Below are 15889 nucleotides of genomic sequence, written 5' to 3'. Positions count from 1 at the left end.
CTTTTTTTTAGGATCCTAGAGTTGGAAAGGTTGGCCGAAGCCTTTTTCTTTCCTATCCTCTCCCTGCTAACATGAATTTCCCCTTTTAAAAATGAGAACACCACAGATCTTTCAAAAGGGCTCCAATTCCTTTAACATCCATTCTACCTCCAATCTCCTGTGAATCTCCTTGACTCTTCCACAATGAATCCCATTTCCAAAGTCCCTTTTCTGCACTTCAACACCTGCTTTCCAACCTTGCCATTCAGCATTTGGTTTTATAAAGTTTTATATTATTTTCATGTGCACATTTCTTCCTTCCCCCAAATAGAGCACATGACTCCTAAAAACTTGGATTACATCACCAAAAGAATTCTGTGAGTTGCCTCAAAATTATTCTTGTTATTTTTAAAGTATTCAGACTTTACTGAAGTGCAATAGAGAATGCTCCGTATCTCAAGTAACTCAATGTTCAGAACTAGAAAATAAATAAACATGAACTTGGGGAGGCTTGGATTTTTTCCAGTCTTCTTACTAGAGAACAATAAGGCACCTAGAGAAATGAGGACCAACACTTTCCATTCACTTGTGCACAATTAGAAATGAACACAGGGCTTCCCTGGTGGCGCAGTGGTTGAGAGTCCACCTGCCGATGCAGGGGACACAGGTTCATACCCCGGTCCGGGAAGATCCCACATGCCGTGGAGCAGCTGGGCCCATGAGCCATGGCCGCTGAGCCTGCGCGTCCAGAGCCTGTGCTCCGCAACGGGAGAGGCCACAATAGTGAGAGGCCCGCATACCGCAAAAAAAAGTAAAATAAAATAAAGGGTAAAAGAATTGTCCTGAAACAAATAATTATGCAACTTTACCTTCATACTATTATAGTTTCATAATGTGGTAGAATCATGAAATCTGAGAATTGAGAGCTATCTTAGAGGACACCTACTCTGACTTTTCACCTAATGTGAGAATTTTCTTTCTGAGGTTACTGGCAAGAAATTATTTTACCTGAATATTTTCTGTAGCAAGAATCTCACCATGCTCTAGAGAAATCTATGGCAATGCTTCCCAGACCTGGTTGTGCTTTCAAATTCTCTGGGAATATATTTTTTACATGATTATAAATATGTTTAATAAATTAATATGTAAAATAATGAATAAATATTTTTAAAATTACCTTTCCTGTAGCCCATCGTGGACTGACTCTCAGAACCCCTAGAGTTGGCACTGGGCATCTCTATTTTTAAAAATTCTCCAAATGTTCCTAATGACAGCAAACCATGCAGACAGTGGCTGACTTCTTTTCTCAATTGCTTTAGCTATTAGAAACCTCTTCGCTATATTTAGCTGATATAACTCTGTAAAACCTGTTATTCATTTTTCCTACTTCTTTTGCTCTTGATTAGAACAGAAAAAGCCACCTAACTGATCTTTTTTAACGAAATACTTTAGATTTTGAAGGTAGCTAATCTCTCTCTTCCTCCCCACTCTGTAGCATATTTTCTCCTTCTATAAATGTTCTCTCTTCCTTGAAACTTTACTCAAGTGATGTGAGATCCAGTCTCTTCATCATAATCAACTTCTTTTGCCTCTGCCCCGCCTCTTAACCCAGTTTCTCAAGGACAATGACAAATGACCCCAGTGTCCTACAGATGATACTTCCAGCACAGAGGCTATTGTCTGTCATAATGTTTCAGCTTATAAAAGCACCTCAAGGTCTTGTATTCCTTCTCTCTGTTCAGAAACCTCTTTCACAAGACATCTGCGTGGGCAGCTCTCTTCCCTCTCTCAAGTCTATCCTCAAATGTCAGCTTCCCAATGAGTTCCTCCTTGACCAGCCTTTTTAAAATAGCAGCCCCCTCTCCCCAAATTTACTTCCAAATTTGTTTTCCCTCAAAATCCTATCAAACCCCTACTACACCACATGGTTTATTTATCTACATTTTCATTGTCTCTACCCCCGCCCCCCATTAGAAAGTCAGTTCTAGGAGGACAAGAATCTTTATCTGCTTTTCCCTTTGTTATCGATTGGCACATGGTAGACACATACTTATGGTTGATGAATGAATAAAAGATGCTTGGATTATGCATTATGTCCATTTTAACCATTAAGCATTAGGACATTGAATAGAAGAGGGAAATGGGATTTCAGTTTTGAGTTTGAAGAGACTTTAGAGATCCTGATATGGATATGCTGCTATTGCAGATAAGTAAACTGAGGTCCAGAGAAAATCATACATGCAGCAAGTGACTTGGAAACAAAACCTCAGTCCAGCCCAGGAGGGTTAGCTTTCCAAGCAGACCATCCTTGGTCTCTGTTGAAAAGATTTCCTCTCTGAAATATCAGAAGCCTACCTCAAGATGTGAGCCTTTGAGTCCTTAAATTGGCCGGATAGATACTTAAATCTAAGGCTTGATTAAACAGTGGACAGATAATTTTAGTATAGGATAATTTCAGAAAGAGCTTTTCAAGAAAGCCTGATAAAATATACTATATGTTTATTCAAGGGGAATTTATTGATTTCCCATATGTTTTCCCATATATGTTTCCCATGCATGACTATTGCACATGTTAGCATTTTCAAATCTTAAAACAAACAAAAAAAGGAGTGCATAGTAAAGCAAGTAAAATGATAAAGAGTGTTAAGGAGAGACAGGGGCTTGGGAAATTCACTGGTAATTTACTGACCTTTTCAATGTATTTTTAAAATCAAATCAAATCATTGGTACAAGATACCGTTACTACAGTCCTGTGCTGGCCTCAGCTGGTGATCTGCAAGTTCACTTTCTAAACTGAATCTCCTTAGCCTTGGAGATGAAGAGTTGTGTTCAAATAACATTTATTAAAGAGTTTCTTAGGGAAATACGTGTTTCTGTTTAAAGTTACAGTACCAGAAACTTGATGGGGGAAGGTGTCTGTCAGTGATTAAAAGAAGAATCTTTCTAGAGCCCTGACACACACTTTAGGTACCATGGCTCCATGAAAGTGTTCTTCTAGACCTCGCTGGGTCGGTCTTTCTCACTGCGACCCTCATTGCTCAGCTGCTCCGAAAGTAAAGTAAAGTAAAAAATTACTGCATTAATTCAGTAAGAACCTAACCTCTTGGCAGGCTTTTTTGGCTATTGACTGGCAGTGGTTAAAAATGGGTCATTGAAATGTACAATAACAAAAGATAAAGAAGAAACAATTGATGAAAATTAGTTCTTTTTTTTTTTTTTTTGCAGTACCGGGGCACGAACCCGTGTCCCCTGCATCAGCAGGCGGACTCTCAACCACTGCGCCACCAGGGAAGCCCCACACAAGTTTTTTGATTTCCCAGTCTATATAAAACTTTTGTTTGCACTATACTGTAGTCTGTTAAGTGTGCAATAGCATTATGTCTAAGAAAAAGAATGTACGTGCCTTAATTTTAAAACATACTTTATTGCTAAAAAATGCTAACCATTATCTGACAATGCAGGGTTGCCACAAATCTTCAATTTGTAAAACAAAACAAACAACAAAAAACACTATATCCATGAAGCATGGTAAAGCAGACTGCAGTAAAATATGTATGCCTATAATTATGGCATATCCTAATTATATCATTCTCTGTACCTCAGTAACCAGAATTCACAGTGTAGAATAAAGGAGATACAAATATAATATGGAAAAACGTTAAGAACCCTATAGTCCTGAAATGGAATTAGGAACACTAGTGTGAACTGATGTACTATCATAAACATGCATACATCTCCACGCTCTTTTAACAGAAAAGGAATAAAAACAGTGGCTAGCCCAATAACAGTAAATATTTCTGTGCCTCAAGTGTGGTCTTGAAATACAATTTCCCACTGAAGGAAACCAGAGTTTCTTGTATGAATGGCTGTTTCCAATTCTGGGGCATGAAATATACATGATGAGTCTGGAACACCTTTGTGTTCAGAGCACAGCAAGAAAGCTATCAAACCCTGTTAGTATGATGTTGAAAGAACTCAGGAGCCACTATGAAGAGTCTCCCAGTGGCCAAAGATGGGATAATTTGAGCTTCAGTAAAGGTAAGAAATACAATGGATTAAAACACAGAAAATAAATAACAAATGCTCCAAGATGGCAGCACAGAAAGCACCTGAATTTCCCTCCTCCAATGGATGATGCACTGTATGTACAGCTACACACAGAATATTTCCCTCTGAGAGAATACAGAAACTAGCTGGGTGACTCCTACCCAGCAGGTGAATGAAAAAATGCCCATAGGGAAACAGGTAGGGGCTGCTGAGACACACTTTTGTGTCACACATAAACCCCATCCCTGACATAGCATCAGGCGATCAGGAGGGAACCCCCAACTTGCAGGTTCTCCCTGAGACTGAAGGGTTTGGACCACGCATCTAGTGCCCGCAACTTGTAAGGTTCCTACCTGAGGGATGGGCCCCCCAAACACCTAGCTCTGTAAGCCAATGGGGCTTGTGTTCAGAAGCCCCACGGGACTATAGTAAACAAAGAAGCAGTTTTTAAAGAGCGCAGAAGCACCCCCATGGCTATATACCCAGGCTCAGCAAAAACGTCCATCTCTCAGTTTCTCCCTCAAAGGGATTGGACTGCATACTTTCCCAGCTGCTGCCTGGGTGTCCGTTTCTAATCCGCCTGCAGCTAGGTGCTCACTGGCATTGTCTGCTTTGAGACACGGCCAAGTTTCAAATTCAGGGAGCCGCTAAGAACAAAGACCCTAAACCCTCAATGTGCCACCAAAAATCTGTTAGAACTAATAAACGAATTCAGTAAAGTTGCAGGGTACAAAGTCAACGTACCCAAATCCTTTGCATTTCTATGGACTAACAATGAACTATCAGAAAGAGAAGTTAAGAAAACTGCCCCACTTACAATAGTATAAATAGAATAGAATACCTAGGAATGAAGTTAACCAAGGAGCTACAAGACTTGTATACAGAAAACTACAAAACAGTGTTGAAAGAAGATCTAAACAAATGAAAAACTCCAACTCTGAACTTGCCAAAGGAACTGAAAGAAGTGGGTTCGACTCAATTTTAAGCTCTTACTGAAAGATCAGTATATGAAGAGTTAACCAAAGGGACTAGATCCATAAGAATAGGAGCTATATCCATAAGACTAGGAATTATTGATCTGACTCTGAGAGCTGGAACCAAGAGTACCATGAGTCCTGTATATGTTAGATCTTGACAAGCACTGCCCTATGCAATTGGTATTCTGAAAGGAGACAGACTTTTGTCTGGTGTTCATGATAGCGGTGAGGATCCCTTAGCCAGAAAGCAGTTCAGACACTAATCAAACTTTGTCACAGGAAGCAGGAATGAAGACGAGGAAAGCAAAGGGTTGATAAATAATGGATTAGCATAGTACAGCTAAAGTGATACAGCTGTGTCCAATGACCTGAGCTTGCAGAAATTCAGTGAAAACACTGGAGTAACTACTCTCAAGACCATAATTGGTCATTTTGTATTGGTCATGCTAGACTTGTATTCTTCTCTTATTATAATTTGAGAGGCATCAGATGCACCTGCAAAAGCAAAGCCCTTGGTACTATTCCTGTGTGACCTCAGATAAGCCACTTCATCCCCCAACATTCTAGTCTCTCCAGCTGTAGGCAAAGATTTATAACTTTCATCAGTAATGGGCCTGAGATCTTCATTTGTCTGAAATTTATGCAAGTGCCGAGTATGGTTATTATTTTAGCTGACAAATAAAAAGACTGTCACTTGTTTTTGAATGCTTTGTGAAGCAAAAGACGCAAGGATAAAATTATGCCGATCGTCTTTTTTGTTTTGCCTGCTGATGGAATTTGATTGAACTTGTCTGAATCTCATGATAAATATGCAACATAACAAAGGATTAAATGAAAGACCATTTAATTACCTGAATCAGAGTTTGTAAAAATGTATATGTGTTCATGGCAGGGCGAGAGGATTGGTGTAATTAGTATCCCTGAATTTAGAAAAATTGTGTCTGGCAGGAAAATGTGTACACGTTTGGCAAAAATTGAGTGACAGGTCAAGAACTCCTCAAGCTAAGAAGATTATATCAACAGATGCATTCCCCATCTGCTCACTGAATGCACAGAAATGGAAATCACATTTTTTCCCTATCAACTGAAGTTTCGGTTATACCCAGAGTCCATGAATCATACCATACCAATAGCTAAGATTGAGAAATGTAAAATGAGAATAATAGAAGATGAAAGGAAGCTATTTTCTATGTGAAATGAAAGATATTGTCAAAAACACATTCTGGGCTTCATTATGAAACTCACACTCCTGTTTGCAAAAGGCACAATCCAAAGACACACTAAAAAAGCAAATCTGTGCTTGTACCAAAATGCACGTATAAAAGCTGGCCATGCAAGTGTTATTGGGACCACAGGTCACCAACATCACAGATGGATTCTTTAAACCATATAATAACACAGTGTTTTGAAAATCTCCTATTTTGAAGTGGTGGGGACTTCCATGAACACCGAGATCATATGAAACATTCTTCCCTGCTAGATGCATAGTGATACTTACTTCCGTGTCCTGCAGTGCTCTTTAGGGGAGATTGAAGAAAGTTCTTCAAGTTCAAATGAAAATAACAAACTCATAGTAAGAAATTAGCCATGAAATTTAACATTTATTAAATTACTCATCTATCAACAAACATTTATAGATGGCAGGATGTGTGTAAGGCCTTAAGCTACTATAAAAACGAGAAAGACCACAGTACCTACACCCACCCCTGCCCCACATTGGTCCTTACTCAATTCTTACCAACACCAAGCTGCACATCATTCTATTTTGACTCACTCATCCTTTATAGAAAAGTCTTAATCCATCTGACTGCAATTTCTCAAACCTTAGACTTAAGGATACAGGATACAGGATCTCCATCAAAATTTTTCAAAAGCTCTGGCTATTACTCTTACTGTTTGCTACTGGAAAGATCCACATAAGGCAATGCTAAAACGTGGAGACTCTGTTTCTTCCAATATTAATTATGTAAAAGTGTTAACAGGAATAGTTTGCCTCTCCATGCTGAGGCTGGAGAGGAGTTACAGAGATAACTGGCTTTTATTTTCTTTGGGCTCCGTGTTTCCCGGGTTTGTATTCCCTACCACCAAGTTTCAACTAAGCTTAATGCCTGTGTTGCATTATCAAATCCAGACACCTGAAATTCTGACATAATACCAATCCTGTGGGGAATAAACTTTAACATCCATCATATTATTTAATCATCACAACAAAGCCCTTGTTGAAATATGACTCAGGAGAATGAGAAGTACTGTCACAGGAATGAAACAAATTAAACGTGAAAGGAGAAGCCCAGGTACTCTGGAAATGTAGGCGACAGTGATTTATTTCTGCACCAAACAGAAGTTCAGAGGAAACCTGGATACGGCAGAAATAGAAAAAGTGTGGCACTTTGCGATTCCCTTCTTAGCGGTATGGTAAGATCAGTGGGTGGATTATCATGGACAGTTGACAAGTCAGTTGTCACACACGTGTTTCTATTCATGATGGGAGATGCTGCTCCAAAGAGTGAACACACTGCCTGGAAACCTAAACAGCTAATGACTTGTCGGTTAAATGCATGGTGTTGGGAGAACAGAGAAGGGAATAGTCTTTAGATGCTCCAAAGTTTTGGCTAGAACACTGAATTACTTGGATACACAGATGGTGTTTTCATCACATCTTCCTCCTAACAGTTGGGACTTCGGAAGGGCTAGAGAAATCTTGGATGTGAACAATTGCCTACACAGATGGTAATGGTGAACTGGTTTGGCTAACAGTTTTAAATTCCAGACCGATGGATTCCTATCTACTGAAGAATGAGAAGGGAGAGGGAAAAAAACGGGTAAAGAAAGTGTAACTTAATACACAAGTAAAAGAATAATGTGTATTAAGTTGTGCTTTCTTTATCTACTATATATGGAAGTAGAAATAATCAGAAGGCCACATCTAAAATAGCCATGAAGGGACTTCCCTTGTGGCTCAGTGGTTAAGAATCCACCTGCCAATGCAGAGGGATACGAGTTCGAGCCCTGGTCCGGGAAGACTCCACATGCCGCGGAGCAACTAAGCTCGTGCGCCACATCTACTGAGCCTCCGCTCTAGAGCATGCGTGCCACAACTACTGAAGCAGGTGTGCCTAGAGCCTGAGCTCCACAACAAGAGAAGCCACCACAATGAGAAGCCTGCGCACCACAACTAAGAGTAGCCCCCGCTCGCCTCAACTAGAGAAAGCCCACGCGCAGCAACGAAGTCCCAATGCAGCCAAAAATTAATTAATTAATTAATTAAAATAAATAAATAAAATAACCATGAAGGGTGGCAACTAGGGATGCAAAAAACTTTGCCAAATTTCAGCTGATAAAACAACTCTGACTAACTTAATTGAATATGTCACTTGGCACTCACCATGTACTCATGAGATATGGGAGTCAGTAAACGGGAAATTTCCCCAGGGAATCAAAACTACCCATGGAAATCAAGTTTATGCTGGGACAAGTTACAGAGCAGCAAGATAAATAGCAGAGGTCTTGGCCAAAAGAGACCTATATCTACAGTTATGAAGGAAACACATTAAAATAAAAGGGATTCTTAGTGGCGGAAATGCCACCTGCTCTTTCAAACTGGGAAACACCCAAGGATTTGATTCAGGAAATTTATATGCAAAACTTTAACAGTCACAATACCTACTTTTAACATATTTACTTGGGGTGAAGAGCACGAGTTACAGATTTCCCAACATAATTTTGTAGTAGGAATCTTTCCCCCATGATGTTTATGGTAAAATCATAAGATAACATAAAATAAAAAAATAAAAAAAAATTGAAAGCAATATGAGTACCAAGCCCTTCAAAATGGCAGGAATTGCATTCTTTTATACATTCAAGATTTACTGAGTGCATGTTGTATTCTAGGCATTGCCCAGAGTCCAGGAGACACTGAGGTAAATAATAACTTCTACCCGCATGGAACTCAGAGCCTGGTTGGGACAGACAGTCCTATCGATGCTCAAACTGCTCTTTGAGTATCAATGAGCTGTCAGGAAAAAGCTCTTCAGAGGAAATGAGGGATTTGATGTTTGAAGGGAGAGAAACTTACCAGGCAGAAAAGGGGCCGAGGAGAAGAGACCCCAGTCAGAGGTACAGCCTTCACATGGGCAGTGTGATGTGACCCCCACTGTATTCAGACTGATGGTATGCAAAGGGGAAAATGCAGGAAACGGACCATTAAAAAACCAAGTGGGAGTGCTATTCACAATAGCCAAGACATGGAAGCAACCCAAACGTCGACAGATGAATGGTTAAAGAAGGTGTGGTACATATATACAATGGAATACTACTCAGCCATAAAAAAGAATGAAATAACGCCATATGCACCAACATGGATGGACCTAGAGATGATCATACTAAGTGAAGTCAGACAGAGAAAGATAAACATATGCTATCACTTAAATGCCAAATCCAAAAAAGTGATACAAATGAACTTATTTACAAAACAGAAATAGACCCACAGACATAGAAAACAAACTTATCATTACCAGGGGGGAAAGGGAGGGGAGGGACACATTAGGAGTTTGGTATTAACATATATACACTACTATAAAACAGGTAACCAACAAGGACCTACTGTAGAGCGCAGGGAGCTCTACTCAATGTTTTGTAATCACTTATAAGGGAAAAGAATCTGAAAAAAAAATATATATATATATAGCTGTATAATTGAATCACTTTTGTACACCTGAAACTAAAGTGACATTGTAAATCATACTTCAATTTAAAAAACTTAAATTAATGATTAAAAAAAAAACCAAGTGGGACTTGTGAAGGCTTCGTAATACCTGCTCTGTTTTCTAATATGAGTGACAGAAGACATTTAAAAAGTGTAAACAGTTGTTGAAGTAAATGGGAAAACATTGGTTCATTGGATCCAAATGATTTTTTGTTTTTATTGACCTATCTCTGCAGCATTCTGGGTTTATGTTGTATTTTGAAGACATCTATTTAAGTGGACAGACAGTGCCTTGTTCATAAGGTAGTTCCAACAACCTTTTTTAGCAAATGCCCATCTTCTTAACTGTGCTGTGAAAAAGCATTGAATCCCACCCCCCTTAGAAAGTAGAGACTTTGCATTCTCTGCTTTCTACATTTGATTAAGAATAAAGCCTTTTGTGTTTTAGAATGAATTTGTCAGCAAGGCGACCAGAAAGCAGTAAACAAAAGTGCTGTGAAGCTTTACTCTCTGTGGCAGTATGTTATTACCTTCAGTGAGAACAGAGTCTCTACCCTCAGGAGATGCCATCTCTCCTGTGGCAGCTGGCTTTGCCCTTACAAAGGGAGCGATCCCTTACCTACTAAGGATTAATTCCCTATGCAGCTTTAATAAGGGGCAGGGGTGTGTCCCCAGTGCCACAGTGACAGAAGTCTTCCCTGATGTAAATTGAACATTACCCTCTAGAGCTGAAGAAAGCTCTATTTCCTTGGGTTCTTTACTCCGCTTAGTTCAAGCTAATATAGTAATTTTTTTTTCCTGAAAATGTTAATGCTATTTACATTCCTGGAGCTAGTCAAGACTCTGGAGTCCCATTCAAAGTTCATGGCCTCAAAGTTATGGTAAATGCTCAGGAAAAGTTCAGTGCCACGAACGTGGCCTTGGAAAGGTAGTTCAACCATAGAAAAATATCTGTTTCTTTTGAAAACTAGAAAAAAATAGTTCATCAGCAATATGTCTATTAACATATTTCCCACTTCCAGATTTTCCCTTATTACAAACCCTTTTCTTTTTAAAAGCATATGTTGTCTTTTATTTATTTATTTATTTATTTATTTATTTATTTATGGCTGCGTTGGGTCTTCGTTGCTGTGCGCAGGTTTTCTCTAGTTGCGGCGAGCAGGCGCTACTCTTCATTGCAGACTTCTCCTTGCGGTGGCTTCTCTTGTTGTGGAGCACGGGCTCTAGGCGCACAGGCTCAGTAGTAGTGGCTCGCGTGCTCTAGAGCGCAGGCTCAGTAGTTGTGGCACACAGGCTTAGTTGCTTCGCGGCATGTGGGATCTTCCCGGACCAGGGCTCAAACCCGTGTCCCTGGCATTGGCCGGCGGATTCTTAACCACCGGCCTGCCAGGGACTTCCCTGTACAAACATTTTTGGTCTTGTTCCATTCATATAATTTGCTGTGAAGAAATTTTACTGTCTCCTATTTTTTTAGAGATACTATTTACTTATTTGATGTTGAATTACCATTTCAGACAACTTTTTTATAAATTTTATTTTTAAATACAATGTATTAGTTTCAGGTGTACAGCAAAGTGATTCAGTTTTACATATACATATATGTATATGTGTGTGTGTGTGTGTATATATATATATATAGAGAGAGAGAGAGAGAGAGAGTCTTTTTCAGATTCTTTTCCTTTATAGGTTATTATAAGATATTGAGTATAGTTCCCTGTGCTATACAGTAGGCCCTTGTTGTTGATTTTATATACAGTAGTGTGTATACGTTAATCCCAAGCTCCTAATTTATCCCTCCCCCCCCCATCCTTCCCCTTTGGTAACCATAAGTTTGTTTTCTATGTCTGTGAGTCTGTTTCTGTTTTGTGTATAAATTGGAGCTAGAGACTATCATACTAAGTGAAGTAAGTCAGACAAAGTCAAATATCATACGACATTGCTTATATGTGAAATTTAAAAAAAAATGAACCCATTGCAGACAACTTTTACACGAGGCTCCTTTTTGTATCATCTGTGCTCTTCACAAACTCTGTCCACATTGGCAAAAATCTCTCAACTCTTAGGCAATGTCTTCTCTAATATACTGTAATAGAGCACCAAAACTAGAAGGCTCAAATTCCAGACCAACAACTGTCATTCATGAAATAAGAGACCTTAAAATGTCATTTAACCTCTGGGCCTTAGTGTCACCACTTTACAGGTGCGTCCCTGCTGATCTTAGTGTTGTTTGTAGATCCAATAGGGAAAATGGGCCTAAAAGCTTGTTGTATTATAAATGTACTCATTTATTGGATAACATAATTGTTGCTGTGTCTAAAATGCAAAGTTGCGCTTCAAAGATTTTGTCTTTATTCAATGCTAAGGCCGACTGAAAGCATTCTTACTGGGAGCTGAACCCTGGTGAACTTGATACAGGCATTAACTTAGACAACCTACAGGAAGGGGACGGTGAATATATCCTTCAAACATCTCATTTAGTACCAACTTTCTCTTCTGAAATTTTGATAGAAGGGCTAATCAACTCAAGATAGAACCCCTGGGTGCATGTCTGCTGTGCTGAGATCCAGAGATGATTTGTGTCACCCGTGTACTTTAGAATTGAGTTTTGGCAAGTTCTGAAATTGACAACCTGCAGTGAAAATTTCAAAACACATAGACTCTTTCTCAGATTCACTGTTTCACTTCTTAAATGTGAGTCTCAGAGATATCTTTTTCTCGCCAAAAATTTTAGATCTGCTGAAAAGCCTGGGCAAGTATTCGATAGGGTCCCTCGAGTTCCATGCTAGCAGCAAGGCAGAAATAGTTTTGGCCTGGCAATTTCAAGGCAGGTGTTACCAGTTGGTTGCCTGAACCGTGGAAAAACCTCCTTCTGGTCTTTTAAAAATGCCTGATTTGAATGACACTACCTCCTGATGGGCCTGCCATGGGGAATTAGTTTCAGAATGCACTTATAGGAAGTGGACTGAATGAAGTTACTGGATGAATTAGGAATGTATACTTAAATATTGAAAAAAGTCTGCCCTAAACAGCAATCTTGGTTTTGGCTTCATTGAAACTGAACTGCCCTTTTGTCTTGTTTTGTTTTGTTTTTTTTCTGATGGTATTTAGCCAGTGGGTTCAGCTGCTTATACTGGAGTTTGTGGTTCATGATAGTAAAATCGGGGCTTGGGAAGTCCTTTATAAAATACAGTCTTATAGCAATGAAGGCAAAATATTACACTATGTGTTCGTGTTATGAATCTAACCAAAGACTAGAAAATATATGTGTGGCCTGCTTTCTGAAATATAGGTTTTCCTCACTTTGAAGAATAGAAACCATCCAGAAAAGCTGGATATAAGTCAATTTTCTGGTGGTCTTCCATGGTTAAAAAATGGGATGTGGTTGTTAGGAAAATAAATCCTCCGGTGAATTACAGTATTGGTTTAAGTGTAAAGCAGATAATGAAGACTCTTCAGAGGTTCTTGCGAGTTTGAGGGTCATGTCTCCCTTGAAAGTCTTATACAAACTAAATGTCTCACCTAGAAAAGTGAATAAAGAACACACTGCCCAGGGCTTCCCTGGTGGCGCAGTGGTTGAGAGTCCGCCTGCCGATGCAGGGAACACGGGTTCGTGCCCCGGTCCTGGAGGATCCCACGTGCCGTGGAGCGGCTGGGCCCGTGAGCCATGGCCGCTGAGCCTGCGCGTCTGGAGCCTGTGCTCCGCAACAGGAGAGGCCACAGCAGTGAGGGGCCCGCGTACCACAAAAAAAAAAAAAAAAAAAAAGAACACACTGCACAGTTGGGGTTGTAATTCCGTGGAGTTCCGGTTCACTGATGGACCCCAGCCCTCCAGGGTTCCCCACAGTGCTTATGTGGACGGACCCACCTTGAAGACCTTTTCGTTTCTAACTCTCATTTTGCAGCTTTCCCTTTTCTATAGACAAATCCTAGCAAGTCTGTTGTGAGTTCTTTCTTACCACCCTCCCTACCCCTGAAGGCCAGTATATCTCTAAGTGTTGATCTTGACCAGAAATGGCAGGAGTGAGAGCCGTCATTTACTGGGTGTCTACCCTGGGCAGGCAGCGTGCTGAGTGCGTTATATGCAACAATACTCACGTCTCCACATTGTTTTGAGGTGTCTTGGATGGTGGGTGCGCACCACGGAGCATCCCGCTAACTCAGAGGAAGGGAAGCAAAAGACACTGTCTGTATTTCAGAGATGCAAGAGATGATGGACCCACACTTCTAATTTTGTCCAGGAACCCGCAAATCACTGATTAAGAATGTCAGACTGAGACAAATAGCATATGATATCACTTATATGTGAAATCTAAAAAAATGATACAAATGAACCTATTTACAAAACAGAAATAGACTCACAGTCATAGGAAACAAATTTGTGGTTACCAAAGGGGAAACAGGGGAGATAAATTAGGAGTTTGGGACTGACATATACACACTACTGTATATAAAATAGGTAATCAACAAGGACCTACTGTATAGCACAGGGAACTCTATTCAATATTTTGTAATAACCTATAAGGGAAAAGAATCTGGAAAAGAATATATATATATATATTATATATATATATATATATATATATATATATATATAGCTGAATCACTGCTGTCCACCTGAAGCATTATAAATCAACAATACTTCAATTAAAAAATGCATGTAAAATTTTTTAAAAAGAAGGCCAGACTATGTGTGTCTCTCTAGGTTCCCACAGAATGAGAGGATGGCTTTAGATCAGGTGCTCAGCCACCCCATTCACCCTTTGGGCTTGGCTGGAGTTGGAGGTGAAGCAGCCTTCCAGACCTTCTTACTGAGAAATCTCATTTCCCTTCCTCACTGCTCTGAAATCACTGCCGTGCTCCTCTGACTGCTGCCTTTTGCCTTGCTTTGTCCACACAGGTAACGACACTGACTCAGGAGGTGTCCCAGTTAGGTAAAGACATGAGGACTGTGATGCAGCTTCTAGAACACGTCGTGTCCCCCCAGCAGCCCGCTCGGTTTTGCTCTCTGCACACCACCTCTGTGTGTCCCTCCAGCTTACAGACCAGGATGACCTGGAGCACGCACCAACCCTGTCTACACTTGCAAGCAGGTGGAGCCGCTTATACCCAAGCCCAGCTTTGTCATGGGAATGTCACCCCCGACATATGGAGTGTGGATCCCTCCTCTGTGGGGAGCAGCCCCCAGCGAACTGGCGTTTACGAGCAAAATCCTGCGGGTGGTGAACTGTATCATTCTCCGAACCTTGATTATTCACCTGCCCGCTACCAGGTCGTCCAAGAAGGTCGTTTGCAGTTTTTAAGGTGCATCTCTCCACAGTCAGACACTACGCTGATGCCTCTGCAGTCCATCTCGGCCACCCTCTCGTCTTCTGTCTGTTCCTCCTCAGAAACATCTTTGCACCTGGTTCTCCCAAGCAGATCGGAGGAGGGCAGCTTGGGCCAAGGAGCCATGAGTTCCTTCAGTCTGGAAAACCTGCCAGGATCTTGGGACCGGGAAGGAAGGGCATCCATCACTACTGAACCCTCGGAGAACTTTCCACTGGAAGTTGTCACAAGCCCAGCAGAAGTGAACGATACTAAAGCCATAAACGTATGATATTAGGGCATGTGAGGCAGCCGCCAGTTTCAGCTCCACCACTGCATGACAGCCCTGGTTTGCCTTTCTTGCCTCTGGCAGCATGAAGACTGGGCAAGGCTGGGAGACCTGTGGAAGAGAGGGTCCGGGGAAAGGCAGAACCACCTCCACACTGTAGCAGACACTTCCTGGATCCTAGAAACAAAATAGGAACATTTTCCTGTACAGGCATTAACTTCCTGGTCTGTTTGACAGACTTTGGTAAAAGTCCAAAGACCCTGAGGGTCTGAGCAGCTAGATGTCCCAGACAGAGAATGTGTGGATTCATTTTGTCCTAGGTGGCTTTTGTGAAGTGCAGCAAAGTTTTTCCTGAGTGCCTGTGTGTCACTCCTGAACAGTATCCGTAGGACTGTGGACCCTGGGAGTGCACAGCTCTTGCTGATCTATTTTTCAAATGCAGAAGGCAAAGGGACACTTATCACTGCATGTCATCTCCTAGACAATCAGTCACACAGAGCTGGTGGCCAGTGGTCAGCTATTGCACGTTATTTGCCATGTAAATGAATATGTCTTTATTTATCAAAAAAAAAGAGACGCTATTTTTAT

The 15889-nt window shown here is 40.7% G+C and overlaps 1 protein-coding gene across 1 annotated transcript in view; it reads left to right on the top strand.

Annotated features, from left to right (window-relative positions):
* KCNH8 (potassium voltage-gated channel subfamily H member 8) overlaps positions 1-15304 on the top strand; it is a 386943-nt gene extending 371639 nt beyond the window's left edge. Inside the window, exon 16 of the mRNA XM_019934429.3 lies at positions 14606-15304. Coding sequence (XP_019789988.2) covers positions 14606-15304 — 699 coding nt within the window. The remainder of the gene's footprint in view (positions 1-14605) is intronic.
* Positions 15305-15889: the final 585 nt, after the last annotated feature.

This window comes from Tursiops truncatus, chromosome 4 (genome assembly GCF_011762595.2).
Source record: "Tursiops truncatus isolate mTurTru1 chromosome 4, mTurTru1.mat.Y, whole genome shotgun sequence".
Taxonomy (NCBI): domain Eukaryota; kingdom Metazoa; phylum Chordata; class Mammalia; order Artiodactyla; family Delphinidae; genus Tursiops; species Tursiops truncatus.
Note: the sequence above shows the minus strand (reverse complement) of the source record. Positions and strands in the feature narration are given on the sequence as shown.